We start from the raw sequence: 15,437 nt of genomic DNA on the forward strand, positions 1-15,437 counted from the left end.
TTTTTGCTCTTTTCTTGCAGAGAGTATCAGGCTGCCCCACACAAATTACACTCCTCAAAATACTTGTGTGGATCAATGATCCTGAGTATGGCAACACTGAAATTAAACTTAGCATAGCAGAGCAGTTTTCAAAGAGCATGGCTTAACCTCCTATCAGTTCTGGAACTAAACCAGGACTTGTCTATTCTGTACAATAACTACTGCTACATTTTATCTACCAAATTCTCCCAAATGCCTGCATAGAGACCTATTAGACATTCAGAGGGAAGGAAAAAAAACAAAAGGAAAAACACAATATAAAAGAGAATAGGGTACTTACAATTAAGTTGACAATTAGTGGAAGTAGCCTTTCAAACCATGGCAACACCTTCTCCTTATAACTGCTGAATATTGAGTGCAAAATGTCGGATACTTTAGTCAAAATATAAACGTCACTGTCATCCTGATAGGAAAGATATAACTCACACTGAGACTAATGATCCTTAAAATACAGGAAATCACATGAAACACTATAGTTTCCAAACTAATAGAAGAAAGTTGTTCAGTGATTTTGTTTTGTAAAGGTGGTCTTAAGGCTATTTTAAGTCCAATACTTTGAACTCTTGGTGCAAAGCTCAAATCCACTGCTGTTTAACTTCAAGCATCCAATCACCTAAGGCTCATAGGTTTGTTTCAGGGGTGGAAAGTTTAGAGACAAATGCTCTCCTGTGTAGATTTACTGCTTCACTGAACTCCCCTTACAGAAAACAGAAGGCCCTTTTCCTCCTCTAAAGCTCACACACACAGTAACAAACTTTGATTTAAAAGCGAAGAGATAACTGCCTTTGTGCTAGAATGTGGCAAAAATAAGGAATATTAAATTTTCTTATTTTAATTCCATTTTTCTCCTTGCTCAGTTAGTGTATCAAACCAACAAAGTCCAATAACCATCACATACATTCAGCTATCAATTCACACAGTACTTCCAAGTGAGGACTTCAAGTTGTTCCCTAGACACACATGCACTGGAAAAACCATTTGACTTTGTTCTGTTGTATTCAGCATAGTTCCTTTGATCAGCTAATACTTTCACAGGCTGGAAAACAGAATATAGCTTTTTTTTTTTTCCCCTCACTGGAGACCAATAACTAATAACCATTTATCACTCAACAAAGCCTGCTACAACACAATACTTAAATTTCTACATTGTCAGGTGTAATTTTAGCAGTAACTCTGCTCTCTCTCTCTCTCTCTCTCTATATATACTCTATATATAGTATGTATGTGTGTGTACACACACACACACGAAAATAAGAGAAATAAGAGGTCCATCTAGCTTGGCATGGCTTTTTTTTTTTTTAGATAAAAAATGACAGATATATAGAGGTAGGAAGTAATGTTTGTACAATGTATACCTCCTCCTGTGCTATATCAAACCATCAAAACAAAGTTACTGCTCAAGCCAGGGTTGTACCCAGGTACTTGACTGACATTACTCTGATTATCTTTCTTGACTTCTGTCCTTGCTTTTATGTATCCCATAATATTTCTGCTGCCTTGAGCTAAGGGCTACATACACAACTGTGGGACCAAAGATGTATAATCAGGTGTTGCTCATTATCATATCTTAATTCTGTTCACATGGCAAGAGACATTCCAATCCTACTCTTACTTTCACAAGACAATGCATACAAGTCTTTCTTTCGGTCTTTAACAAAAAAAAAAAAAAATCAACAACAATTATGAAAGCATTTTCAAAAATGCCTTGAAACTCTGTTGCAGAGAGTGGATACAGCCACTCTGAAATTGTTCTGTTTGCTAGCACTTTCTCTCATCATCACTATACAGTGACAGTCATAAAAAACTTAAGTACTGCAAATGAGAACAGAAAGAATAGTCAGGAGGGGCTTTTGACTCAAAACTTGTGTATTTTTTTTGGTTAGTTTGGATCCCAAGATAATACCGTTGTGCAGGTGCTCAAGTTTACCCTTTTGAATGTTAGCCTAATGTTCCCAAAGGAAAGGGGCACAGAAAATGCACTGTTATTTAATAAAGTATTTACATATATGTGCATGATTTGCTGACATGAGTTCTGGTCTGAAAACAGCTTAAATTCAAGTAGGCAAGCTTTAACTACTCATGTGGCAAAAATTTCTTATTTCTTAAATTCATTGCGTATCCTCCCTCTTTCATTACAAGCAGCAGTGACTTATTCTTTATTGCTCTTCCCTTAATACTGATGATTTAATGGAACTATTCTATCTCTTTCAGACTCGCCTCTACTTCAAACTAAAGTCAGCTCAGTATCTTAGCAAAGTCACTTAGATATACTCTCACAAGCAACACATTATGCCAGCTGTTCATTCTGTTGTCCTACTTTGATACTTGTGATGCTATTTTAGGCCTGTCCTTTTTGAGACAGGCTCTTGACCTCACACGTCTGCAGTACAGGTATCAGAGGTATGCTCAAAGTTTAAAATGGGCCACGTGGGTCACAAGGTACAAAGAAAAAGCCAGTCAGCAAGGGGATGCCTTGGACTACTACAAAAGCATTTGACAGCAGACCATTAAAAAAAATATTATCTAAGAACTGTGTGAGAAGATGAAGTGAAAAGCTAGATCACAAAATTCTTCTTTCAGTTTACTGGGGCAAGGAAACCTCTGTTATTTTCCAATTCATGCAAGTATTGTGACTCATTTCTTGAATAAATATGGCAACAGCGCGTTCTTCCAGGAAGAAACAATTCTGAGAAGATGCATGATGCTTTAACTTAGTCATCTACCTGTGCTTTACGAAAGGAAAAGCTCCCCAAGCCAACTTACTTCATCTTGTAATGACTCCTCAACTTGTTCATCGTAGTCTTCATCTTGTCTTTTCACTAAATTAAAAAAATATATATTTTTTTAAACCATTGTATTGCCTGGGCAGCAATATAACAGATTCTGAAACAAACTTAGAATACAAGAAACACTATCTGAAGATGCAAGAATTTGCCTGTAAGCTTCAAAGACCTTTCACAGAAAAACAAATATGACAACTCAGACCAAGAAAAATGTAAAACAGCACGAAACCTGTCCATAACCACAAAAAAAGTGCATATAAATAAGGCACTATTATTGCTTTAAAACTGCAAAGACTTCAGAGATGAAAAAACACAGAAGTGACAACACTACGGACACAAAATCTATCAAGTAATCTGTACGTAAAATTTTGATTAAACTGCAGTATTTCAGCAAATTATGCCATCCCCACCCTCCCAGAGCTTGCAAATATTCATCAGATTATGTTGTTTCAAAGTCCAATTGGTTGAATATGGAAATTAAAGAAATCCCAACTTGTGAACTTTGTGTTCAGAAACGATTAAATTCTGCTTTGAAGAACTATCACATGTGAACAGGAATTTTTGCTGACCTACCCTGTCTTAATTCTTGGTTTTTAAAGTGCTCTTCTAGTTTTCCTTTTAATATTCCTCCAAGTTCTTCAAAGTGTTCGTTGTTAAGGCATCCATCGCCCATTACCTCGATGCACTGTGAAAGAAAATGATCTGTTTTTCAGACTTAAGGTACCTGAGCAGTCTCAATGAAATCTAAAACGTGCACAGAGTATTAATTCATGCTTTAAGTGATTACTTGCAGAAATAACTAACAGAACTTCCATGCTGTGATCAATTCTCACATTAATCAAGTAAGACATAATTTCACTGTACATTTCACCCACATGGTTTGAGTGGTTTGTGGTTAAAATAAACAAGCCTGGTGTTTATTTTAGCTTAATATTTATTCCACTTCCCACCCCCCCCAGAGATTCAAAATACCTATGTACAATTAGAAAAATTGGAGCAGAGATGTACAAACAACTTTGGTATTAATTTAAGCAGCTGAAAGAAATGCAAACACATTTTTTTTTTTACTTTTAAAAAGCTATAAACAAATGATTTTTTTTTTTTTTTATTTTTTTTAAGAAAAAGAAAGTTACCTTTGCAAAAGAATGCATTATTTCCGAAAGAACATCTGAATCTGGTTCTGTCCCAATGGCTTTGATGAGTGCATCACACATGAAATGCCACATCTGTGTGAGGTACTCAGGCCCACGGACTCTGGCACATTCAAGAAGGAGGGGCATCGACTCTGCTGCTGCCACTCGAACGCGTTTTGTTATTAAGGAAATAAAACAACACAGGACAACGAAAGAGTGCTTAAAATATAAGTATTAGTAACTATAATGACATTTGTTTGCTACCCAAAAGTGACTCTTCATTACGCTTTGATTTCTTAGATTCATGGTAAGATAATATTTAAAAGGAAATTGACTTTTTATATGAGTAGATAGTGATAGGATAAGGAGGAACAGTTTTAAACAAAAGGAGGGGAGATTTAGATTAGATATCAAGAAGTTGTTCTTCACAGAGAGAGCAGTGAGATGCTGGCACAGGCTGCCCAGAGAGGCTGTGAGTGCCCCATTCCTGGAGGTATTCAAGGCCAGGTTAGATGGGGCAGCCTGGTCTAGTGCCTGATTGAGTGGCTGGGAACCTTGCCTGCAGCATGGGGTTGGAACTTAGTGATCTTTGAGATTCCTTCCAACAAACTGTTCTATGATTAAGAATAAGAAAATTAAACTGTTTGCTATTCAGAGGTTGTTTCAAGCCTATTTCAAGCAAGAAATATATTCAAGTTGCCTCAGTTTGTTGATGCAAACAAAACTTTCTGTACGGCTTGCTTTCTATGTTACAGATGAGCTTATTTAAAAGAAACTAAAGGGAGAACTAGGATTTATTGACTAAAGGTGTGTAAAAAAAATTCTCAGAAAAAGTCTTCTATAAAGCAGTAGAACATAACATTGGTACTTTCTATTCATGTAAGGAAACACTGTAAGCATGATTGATTTTTCCCCAAACTAAGCTTCCATTTCCACAGTAGGATTTATTAATAGGATATCATCATGGAAGTAGAACTTCAACAATGGAACCATTAGCTTTACAACTTGTTCAGTGTACTCCACAAATCCTTCCTTTAGCTCTTTTGCATAGCAAACCTGAAACACAAAATGTTAAAGTGCCATGTTAATGTGTCATGTTATGTGCAATATTGAATGAAAACAATCAGCATAGTTGCAAAAAAAAAAAATTAAAATTCTTCCACATCTCCAATACTGTAGAAGTTTTGCAAAGAAAAGCTCTGTTCAACTTAAAAATTTAAGTTCTAAAAAACTATCTTCAAACAGTAGAAAAATAAGTTGTCTAAATCCTAAACTCAAAAGAAAAACAAAGCTATTTAACTATAAAGAATAGCTTTGTTACAGATTTTGGCTTCAGACTTCATTGTCCAGCAATACACACATCACCAACATTGCCTTATTACTCACCAGCATTTGGCACGCAGTTGCTTTCTCTTCAAGACCTGCAGTTTTAATTCCAAAACTTTGCTGATCTCCTAGGTTTACAAACTCCCAACCATCATCATCACTCATATTCTCCATATCTTGTGCTGTTTTTAAAAAATATATATAACTTAAAATACAACCATTTACTTCAGTGTATTTCAAGCAAAGCATCAGCTTAAAACCTACTGTCTAATAGAGCTACTTCAGGTTTAATGGATGCAGTCTTCATGAGAGGGCCCATGACAACAGGAAGGTACTGCTGAAATTCCTTTCCAAGAATTTTACACATTCTGGCCCATGCTGAGATCATGTAAGAAATCTGTAAGAGAGGACAGTCAAAATTTTCACGTCTCACATTTTGTTCTAATGCATATTTATAATGATATCATAAAGAATACTTTACAGTAGGTTTTTTTTCCAAAGAAAGTCAGTAGTGCATAAGATACATTTAAGAGAAGACTGAAAAAAAAATAATCAAATCTGATATGCATGTTATGTAAAAATTAAGCTTGAGAAGACCTCTCCCCCAAGCCTTTATATGAAACAGTGCATTGACATCTCTTATCAAATGTGTGGTAGTATAAGATATACACTTAAGGCAATCATTACACCCTTCAAGAGTCAATTTCTTTCTGAAATAATTTCCTGAATTTAAGTGATACTATTGATTGAGTCTCATTTCTAAAAAGAGCAAGCAAAGCAAAAGATTAATGTAGTGTTTTATGAGGAATTTCTCAGTTGCACAAGTCAAATAGTTCTTTGCTCATTAGAACAGCTGCCTAGTAGAACTCATGGAACTATTTATAAGAAGATGACAGCAAAGGAATAGTCACACAGTGCCAAATAAAGTAGCAGCTCTTAGACAAGGGATGATTGTCCATACAGCAAATATAGATTTTGGATGTCTGATCTCCTCACCATGCTTCTGTGAGAGATTTAAAGGACATCTCAGGGCAGTCAATCCCTTATAAAACATGTGGTAAACTGTTAGCCTAACTGTGCAACTATTTTTTCTTCTTCTGTAAGGAATGTCACACCCACAAAGAACATTTTAAATCCTAACAAACAAGACAGAAACAATTTTAACATACTTGTGGATCATCATCTTCTAGATCACTGAAGTCTGTCTGTGTCTTCAACAACAGCTGCATTACATCTGATGCATCCTGCATAAACTAAATGTAGGAAAATGTGCTTTTAAAGGCAAATCAAAGGAGTCATTTGCTGAGACTCTTAACATCAAACAATTAAAGTATTTATGGCCAATATGTTATCAAGACAGAAGTTAGAACTTCCAAGAAGTCTGAAGTGAAGATACAAGTGAAAACGCCAATTTTTTTTTGGAAGCATCACTAAATGATTCTGGTTTTCAGCCTCACTGCACCTCTATCCACATACGTGACAACATAAAAAGGGCAACAATCACCAAAACCTACTTAAGTAACTTTTATTCTCGTGGGAAAATGTTGGGAATAAGCCGATAACATAAGCTACTAGTGAGACAGCAATGTTTTAAGTCACATCAGATGCTTCAGTGAAATTACTCACACTCTTTTCACTTCCTGCATTTTCATTCCTCCTCCAAGAAGAATCTATTGAAGGTTACTCTTTCCCTAATCCATACACCACATTATTCTACTTTTAAGTTATGATTTTGTCTTCCTCACTCAATAAAATGAAAATCTGTGTCCATAATTCAAACTTGCTATGTGAACGTCACTTTGATTCTTAGACAGCCCTTCACACTTGCTTACTGGCACTTTCACAACATGCATCCTAACTAACGCATAACCAACAACAAAAAAAAAAATCCCTGCCAAATGCACTGAAGATAATAAGTGACTGCTTTCAGTTCTATTGTAAGCACACTCAAACTTTTCCAAGCATTTGATCATAAAAAAAAAAACTACAACCAAACAAAATCACCTACGCTGAGCTTCCTTTTAACTATTTAAATCTTAGCCACCATTTACGACACTGCTTAAATGAGATGTTCCAGTATTTCTCTTAAAAAAAAAAAACAAATAACAAAAAACCCACGTACTATCAACATGAGGATAACTTAAGTTGGTGTATTTTAGTAATATTCTATTTTAAATTAGTGAATCTAAACAGAAAGATAGTGAATACAGTTACCAGAGAACAGAAATGCAAACACTGAAACCAGCAACAAGGTAACTATGTTTAAAAAGTGATCACGTCAATTCATTGTAAGCATCACAAGAAGCAAGCCTGCTTGAAAATAAGTTCAGATAGTTAGATAAGATTATAGTATGATTCACAGAATGGCTTGGAAGGGACCTTAAAGTCCATCCAGTTCCAACTCCCTGTCATGGGCAGAGCTGCTACCCACTAAATCAGGCTGTCCAAGGCCCCATCCAACCTGGCCCTGAACATCTCCACAGCCTCTCTGGGCAACTTGTTCCAGTACCCCACTGCTCTCTGAATAAAAAAATTCCCCCTAAATTCTAACCTAAATCTCCCCTTTTCTAGTTTAAACCATTCCCCCCTGTCCTATCACTATCAGACATTGTAAAAAGCCTGTCTCCTTCCTTTTTATAAGCCACCTTCAAGTACTGGAAGGCCACAATCATGTCTTCCTGGAACCTTCTATTCTCCACATTGAGATCTTACCTTTTCTTTACCAACAGCAAGACCAATTAGGCTGATGCATTCAATAGTTTTTCCTCGCAGAAGCCTTAGTTCCTTCTGAACAGCATTCTCCACAATGTGTTTTAAAGAGGTCATAAATAAGTCATAGTATGGAACAAACTTCTCCTCCGCCGTATCTGCCACTGATGCTATTGAAGTCACAACTTGCTCCAAAACCAGCTTAGTGCCTTTCTGTATCAACTTGAAGAGAGAAGAATAAAGTATTATATTTTAAAGCAAGTATTTTAATGAACAGCATTCAAAATAAAAATGTGCTCATGGGCATATCCTCATTCTTGTCACTCTGTAATGACAGTAAATCTGTCTACTGGCTTGTAGTTCATAGTTCAGCTACACTAGCTGTAAACATGTAAGAGATCCCCCGCTGTGAAGCTGATCATTCAGTATATTATACCTCTTGTAATTTTATCACCATAGTGGAATGAAGATGCTTCACTAGGTTATCCAAATACGGAATTAGCAGAGACTTTGGACAGTCTTCAGTGAAGTTTATAAGCGCTGCAGCAGCATGGGCTTGAACACGCTGGTTGTCTTGATCCTCCATGGTCTGCAGAAGAGCTGCTATCACCTGAAACAGAAATGTTCATCTTCAGAAAAGCAACTTTCTGAAAAGAACACCCTTTTTTGTTTTTTTTTGGGGGGAGGCAGTGTTTTACTACTTACCTTCTCATGAAATTTCTTTTGGAAGCCAGGCGCAAAGTCAGTTGCCATTTGTCCAATAGCATTACAAGCAGCATATCTCACTCTCGGATGCTGAAAAATTATTTCCCTCAAATGATTAAGAAGTAGTCACAAGAGCAGAAATGAAAACATTTTGAAATAATTAACTGCATTAAACTCACAGGGTCCTGAAGGAATAGCAGAACAAAATTAACTATCTCATTTAAAATTCCTTCCATCTGTTGGTGGCAACCTTCTCCGATGGCTGAGAGTGCCATCAAGCCCGCATGTCTGTATTTCCAGTCAGCTACAGAAGAATTAAAAAAAAAACAAACATTAAAGAGACAAACCACTTCTATTTGAGGGGTGGGGTAGCAGGGGGCAGTGGCAACAAGAATAGGTGAGAGAAAGGAAATAAATGCAACTAATTTATTTTGTAAATAAGTTTTTGATTTTTCTCACAGTGATACACAACAATTTGAGTATCTAATCCAGGCCAAATCCAGACCTAAAAAAAAAATATCTAAGCAGCAGATACAATTACGTACAGAGTACTAACATCCGGGAATAGCATTTTAATTAAATGAGCTAACCAGGGAAACATTTTTTTCCTGTTTTAGAGCAGCCTACATTTTACTCTCTAAGTCAGGAGGGGAAAAGAAAGGTCTACGGAATCAAATATATGAATTTAAAACAAATAAATAGTCAGAAGTCTCATCAGAGCTGTTTAAGAACAGTGATATTCCATTTAGGGTTAATGAGGCTTTCCCACCATCAAGTCCTATTACTCTAATCTTAGACAAGTGGGTATTATGGCATTTGATCTTTCATCATCATCTCCTTTTTCAGGAAGAGATGAAATATCATCTTGATAGAAGATACAGTGAAGCAGTTTATTTCTGCTATTTAAGATAATTGGATGCTCTTAGTTAAGCTTAATATCCACTGTCACTCACACTGTATTACTATGGACACGAATTCCAGACTTGAAATTAATGACACTACGAAATGAAACAACTATATTTGTATTACCTAGCTACCCAAACTTAGAAATTACATTTATTATTTCAATAAACATTTTTGAGAAGCTGTAGTGCTAAGAGAAGGGAAATTGTGATTTCTCAGAGAGCTGTTTATGTTTTAATCTGAATGTCTTTATCCACTCAGCTTCCTATCAATGAGAATCTCTGAATCGTACAGTACCTATTGCATTTCCTTTTCCCAAAGAAGGAAACATGCTTGTTAAGTATTGCTCTAACCCAACAAAAAGAAAGAATCAGACTTATCAGCTACGTGATTTCTTCACAGGGTTGCCCAAGGAGGCTGTGGATGCCCCATCCCTGGAGGCATTCAAGGCCAGGCTGGATGTGGCTCTGGGCAGCCTGGTCTGGTGGTTGGCAACCCTGCACACAGCAGGGTGGTTGAAATTAGATGATCATTGTGGTCTTTTTCCAACCCAGGCCATTCTATAATTAAAAGTAAAGATCTTACAACCATTAACTCTACTCTTTTCTGTGGGTTCTACAGAACGCAGCATTTGCCAGTCTGGAAGCTATTAATATTAGAAGGGAAACACTAGAGATAGCTTTTGGGAAGAGATTTCTGAAAAAAATTCCCAAAGAGACATTATAAATTTTCGTGCTCTGCAGGTGATACCTTGAATGGCTCTATATTCCCCATCCTAGAAGGTAACAGCCTTTTTCTGTCTGAGTTTTAAATTATTAAGGCAGGAAATGCATAGAGAAATATTATCTTCTTTGCATTATCTTCTATATTGACAGCTCAAATCACAAATCAATTGAAAGAGTATGCAGTTCTTCTGTTTTGAAAGGCTGCTGAGCTAGCATTAGGTCTTTGTAAGAAGCAAAGAAGCATTCAAAGGAATTGATAAGAATACACGTAATCATCTAATGGACCAAATATTTAAATCACCATAATCAAACACAGCCACAGACTTCTGTATTTTGACACATCAAATTTAGGAGCAGGGGGTGTGACAGAGGCAAATTTTTATTTAAGCATTGTAACGTATTAGAAATTCACTTAAATGCAATAATTCCAAAGACATCTGAGCTTCAGATCAACAGGGCACACTTAAGCTATTGTATGACACTACACACTGACTGAGAACAGCAGAAAACAAAACAAACAAATCAGTCTGTTTTGTTTTTGTTCAGCTGTTTGGGGTCCAGTTTTAGTGCACTCTACATGTCATAGTAAATCCCAGTATAAAGAGGAGTAATGCATTTCAAAGTACACAGCACTTGCATTTTTTGCTGCTGAAATCAAAAGAAGCGTATGAAATACGTCACTTAGCTGAACAGAAAGACTTAAGAGGTAGCAAAGTTCCTGGAAAGTTAAGAATTGCAAAAATTTGCATCTACTTACGATTCTGAAGCATCTGCATAATATGTTCTTTAATCATAGGTAAAACAAGCTTTCCTCCAAGGCCACACGCCATCCTGTCCAGCGCGCTCTCACCAGCTACTGCATTGCTAAACAACAGTTACAAAAATAGCAAACGTTTGACATCTACAACAAAAACAGTCTGACATTTTTGTGCAGTTCTTCTCCTCAAACTTTTGCCATCTGAGTATACACGAGACTCCATCAGTAAAGAAGGTAAGCCCAAGTCTAAAAGCGCAAATGACGGATGCTTCAGCCACAGAATAGCTACTTACCCTCCACTTAAATATTTATTATCTGTAGAATTAATAATACTGGTCAGCATATTTTTGTGTAAATCATCCAGCAAGGCTGCCATATCTATAGCAGCTCATCCCCTGGCCAATGACTCAGGCAGGAAACATCCAGTCCAGGTGAGAAATGTGTGACTTGCAGCCAGTTACAGAACAAACATTACCTATATTAAATGACTTGTTTTACCCAGTAGAATTAATCCTTACAGATAAGTGAATGAAGTTTCCAGGACACAGCTAGCTGCTGTTGCAGTCTGGGTATGGCTTCCCCTCTATTAACTCAAGGTTATTATAGTACCTTCTAGACACTATGCTGACTGAAAAGCTGAACAAATGGTTCAGAAAAGAACAAATCTTCCTCTTCTTTCAAATACCAGTTGGCTGAGCCATAAATAGAGGCCTTCAAGCTATCGTGCTTGAATCCCCAAGTCTCTTTACAAAGTATATATTGTCTAAAAATTCACATGCTGCAAACAAAGCTGCTTGCACAAAGATATTGACAATATTGTTCCTTCAGATTAATCATGTTCAGACAGAAGCATCAACCAGCCGGTGCATGGGCACATAGATTTAGACTGGAACAAACTCTCTGAAGTTTTTGGCTGCCTTCACCTGAAATGACGTCCCTCGAGTTCCTTCCTTCCACCGTTAATTCATACATTCAATTTGAGGAAATAAAGGTAGCATTAACTCACAAAAATGACCACACATCTCTGTGCAACATTTGCAAAGCTTTTGCCAGGGAAGAAGGAAGTTGGATTAGAGTCTTCCTTCTTTTTTAGAATTTCACTGCTGTATGAAGTCAAAGAGACAAAGAAACTGGAAATGCTAAATAATCCCTGATGCTTTTGTGTACACTGACTCACATCCCCCTTAGTCAAATCTGAACACACCCTAAATAGGCTACAGCCTGATTATCATCAGCCAGTTTCTTGGACTGCAAATAAATTCCAGGCATCTTACATAGCTATAAAGTACTCAAACACAAGAAGCTAGAAAGTATATTGTGACCATTAACAACTCTCTACAAAGATGAACTTCAGTGGTGGGAAATGCACTGTAACATGAGTGAATATGCTGAAAGAACAAACTAAGCAAATACAATCTCCACAAACTACCTGGTTTCTAGGATTTTGTATCAAACCCTCCAGCTCTCTACTATTTTGAAGACCAGAACAGCTGAGTTTCTCCTTTAGACTAAGTTTGACTATAACTTGTTCTTTTGTCTTTGCTTGCTACTTTTAACAAAAGTATTTCACACTAGAATCCACACCTGTGTGAGAAGAACTCTCTGCTGAGAGTGAAGAGAAATTGGCATGCCTCAAGGGGATGATTCAGAGTACTTACTAAGCTGCCTAAAGCAGGCCATGGGAATGAAACCCCACACCCTGAAAGCCTTGATAAGGATTTCAACTTTAATTTCCAGTATTCTATTTACCCTTGAAATTTAACAGAATGAAAAGACTTTAATACTTGACAAACTTGAGTGCCAGTATGAGAAAATTCAAAAGTTGAAAAAGCAGAATGAACTAAAATGCCCTAATTACCATGGGGAAGAAGGGGGGTGGAGGAAGGTAGTTTAGCTCCCATTCCATAATCAAGAGGAACCAAAAAAAGTGTTCCAACTTGAGCATAAGAGTAAACAGGTTCTTCCATAAATTCCTGTGCATCAGTTTTGCAAGCAGCTCATATGCCTGATATCTAGTACAAGTTGCTATGTGGATCTGTAATCATACAGTATCTCTTCTACTGTTTATCTTCCTATGAATATTTCCAACTAGTTTGCTAATTTATGAGACGGAGGAAAAAGACCTGTAAGACAGCAGTAAGTATTTCCAGACTAAACTACAAAATTACTGTATATAAAACTGCAAGAACAAGTTTGGAAAGCTGCTTCAGAGAAGGAAAAGTCGCATAACTAATACAATTGAGGCTCTACTAAGAGCACATCGATTAAAGAAAAAGTTGTTTTCCCTCATTACTCTTCTGTGAGGGCTTTCTCCTCTTCTGTGTATGTGGTAAAATTTGTACTCTGTCACAAGCTGTTCTGAAATACTAATTACATCAGAGGATTCAAGTAAGAGACAGATGTTGCAAAAAGCACCTAGCTTGGTAAAAGGACACTGTGTCTTTGCACATATGTGGACATAATTATCTCACTGTACATACTTCTGCTTTCTTCTACTGCATTCTACTTCTATGTGGACAGGGGCAGACATGGGAGCCCATATACATACCACAGGCTACAGTGAAAAGTTGGAGCAAGCTACAAAGCATGTAGGAATGAACAAGTGAGAAAAGCTGGACATATTTAGCAGGACTTCCTTACCTAATACAAGACAAGCTAATAGTAGCCATACTAAGAGATTTAAAATAATAGCAAAATAAAAAATTCTTCGAGCTGGAGAGTCTGGCATGGAATCACACTATACATTCCAGTGCCTTTTCAAAAATAAAGATTTTTTTTTTTTTTTAAATCACCACCTTTTCAAGGGCCTAAATCCTGAAAAATATGTAGTGACTGGTTGGGGGTGACTAAACAAATCAGTGTCATTCAGCTTTGGTTCCAGCTAATTTCAGGAAAAGCACTCAATTTAAGAGATGAGAAGAACTGAATCCTAAACGGAGTAAATAAACAAAAAAAAAAAAAAACAGAAGGAACAAAAGTGAAACGTTAAAACAGTGCAAAACAGCAGGCAAGACAACATGCAACTTATAGATGTGCATTATAGCAATAAGCAAATACTGAAAGAATTTATTTACTTGCTAAACAGTACCTAAATAATCTACAAATAAACTGTTCTTGCAACCAAGTGCAGTTATTTTCAACTACAGATCTCCTACATTTATCTTCTGTTACTTGAAGTTATCATTCATGCTACAGCTTTAGTTTTTACTCTTCAGTGTCTGCGAACGTTCTTACATACTGCTCATGACTGAGAAAACAATTTAAAGAGTTGACTGAGCAAAGAGAAAGTAACGCATTGCAGCCATTTGTATCCTGTACTTACAAGCTACCGTTAGCTATGCAATCTTGGCAGCACATTGAAACAACTAGTTGCACAATTACCTGTCAAAATCATCATCTTCAAGCTCATCTGCATTTGCCCAGTCTTCATCTTCTTCCAAGTCAACCATCATTGCTAACATCTGAGGAACTGAAATAATGTTTTAAGCTCAAGTTGTTTAATTAAAATAAGATTCTCAAAGAACAAGCCTAAATTGTAAGATTCCCTTTAGAAATCATTGAAGAAAAAGGCCTCTTCTACCAACAGCAGATAGCCAAGTCTGTCTGTTAAACTGCATCAGCAAAAAAAAAAAACAAACAGATTTTCAGAGCATTAAAATCCAGAAGAATGAAAAAAAAGCCGAAGCTTTTCATATCGAAAAAATCATACTGCCTGTGCCACTGCTAAGATTCACTGCCTGACTGGGTATACTGCAATGAATTATGAATTTCATAATACTTCTACTACTGTTAGCTACAAAAGAGGCACAGTCCTAAGCAAGCTCACCTCACTGCACAGCTGGATAGCTGAGAAACTCCTGCTGGATTGACTGACAACAGATGAAAATATCAATATCGTGTAACAAGTACAAAAGAGATCAAATCATGGATTGATTTGCTTGATGTAGCTATGCATCTTTAGCCAGACATATCAAGAAAGCTTAATGGATATTATCAGCTCTCTAGTGTGATGCACAGGTGTCAGAATTCTCTATACTGACTAGTCATTGAAAATAATTTCTTCAAGAAAAATCTATTAGAGCCCAGAAGCATTTCAGACACAGACACTCATAAGCACATGTGAAAATGATCTACTGACATAACTCAGAAAGGTGGAAGTCAATCATTATCTGCCACCAATGCTATAGTCCCAGCAAGACACATCAATCTTAATCACTGCTAACAAGCAGGGCTGAGAACACACCAGCATCCCAAGTTGTTTGGCTGTTATTGAACAAATGCTTACAGGCTTTTAGATACACTGAATATGAATTTGGTTGCAAGTGAGTACAACTTTACAGGGAATTTTTTTTTTTTT

At 36.7% G+C, this 15,437-nt stretch overlaps 1 protein-coding gene across 1 annotated transcript in view; it reads right to left on the reverse strand.

Annotated features, from left to right (window-relative positions):
- IPO5 (importin 5) overlaps nt 1-15,437 on the reverse strand; it is a 35,155-nt gene that overhangs the window by 6,986 nt on the left and 12,732 nt on the right. Inside the window, exons 8-21 of the mRNA XM_031557796.1 lie at nt 14,462-14,549; nt 11,081-11,187; nt 8,875-8,999; nt 8,696-8,785; nt 8,427-8,600; nt 7,994-8,212; nt 6,451-6,534; nt 5,546-5,678; nt 5,342-5,463; nt 4,915-5,011; nt 3,956-4,128; nt 3,396-3,507; nt 2,803-2,858; nt 320-442 (exon numbers count right to left, since the gene is read on the reverse strand). Of these exons, the coding sequence (XP_031413656.1) occupies nt 320-442; nt 2,803-2,858; nt 3,396-3,507; nt 3,956-4,128; nt 4,915-5,011; nt 5,342-5,463; nt 5,546-5,678; nt 6,451-6,534; nt 7,994-8,212; nt 8,427-8,600; nt 8,696-8,785; nt 8,875-8,999; nt 11,081-11,187; nt 14,462-14,549 (1,703 nt within the window). The remainder of the gene's footprint in view (nt 1-319; nt 443-2,802; nt 2,859-3,395; nt 3,508-3,955; nt 4,129-4,914; nt 5,012-5,341; nt 5,464-5,545; nt 5,679-6,450; nt 6,535-7,993; nt 8,213-8,426; nt 8,601-8,695; nt 8,786-8,874; nt 9,000-11,080; nt 11,188-14,461; nt 14,550-15,437) is intronic.

Source organism: Meleagris gallopavo, chromosome 1 (genome assembly GCF_000146605.3).
Source record: "Meleagris gallopavo isolate NT-WF06-2002-E0010 breed Aviagen turkey brand Nicholas breeding stock chromosome 1, Turkey_5.1, whole genome shotgun sequence".
Classification (NCBI taxonomy): Eukaryota; Metazoa; Chordata; class Aves; order Galliformes; family Phasianidae; genus Meleagris; species Meleagris gallopavo.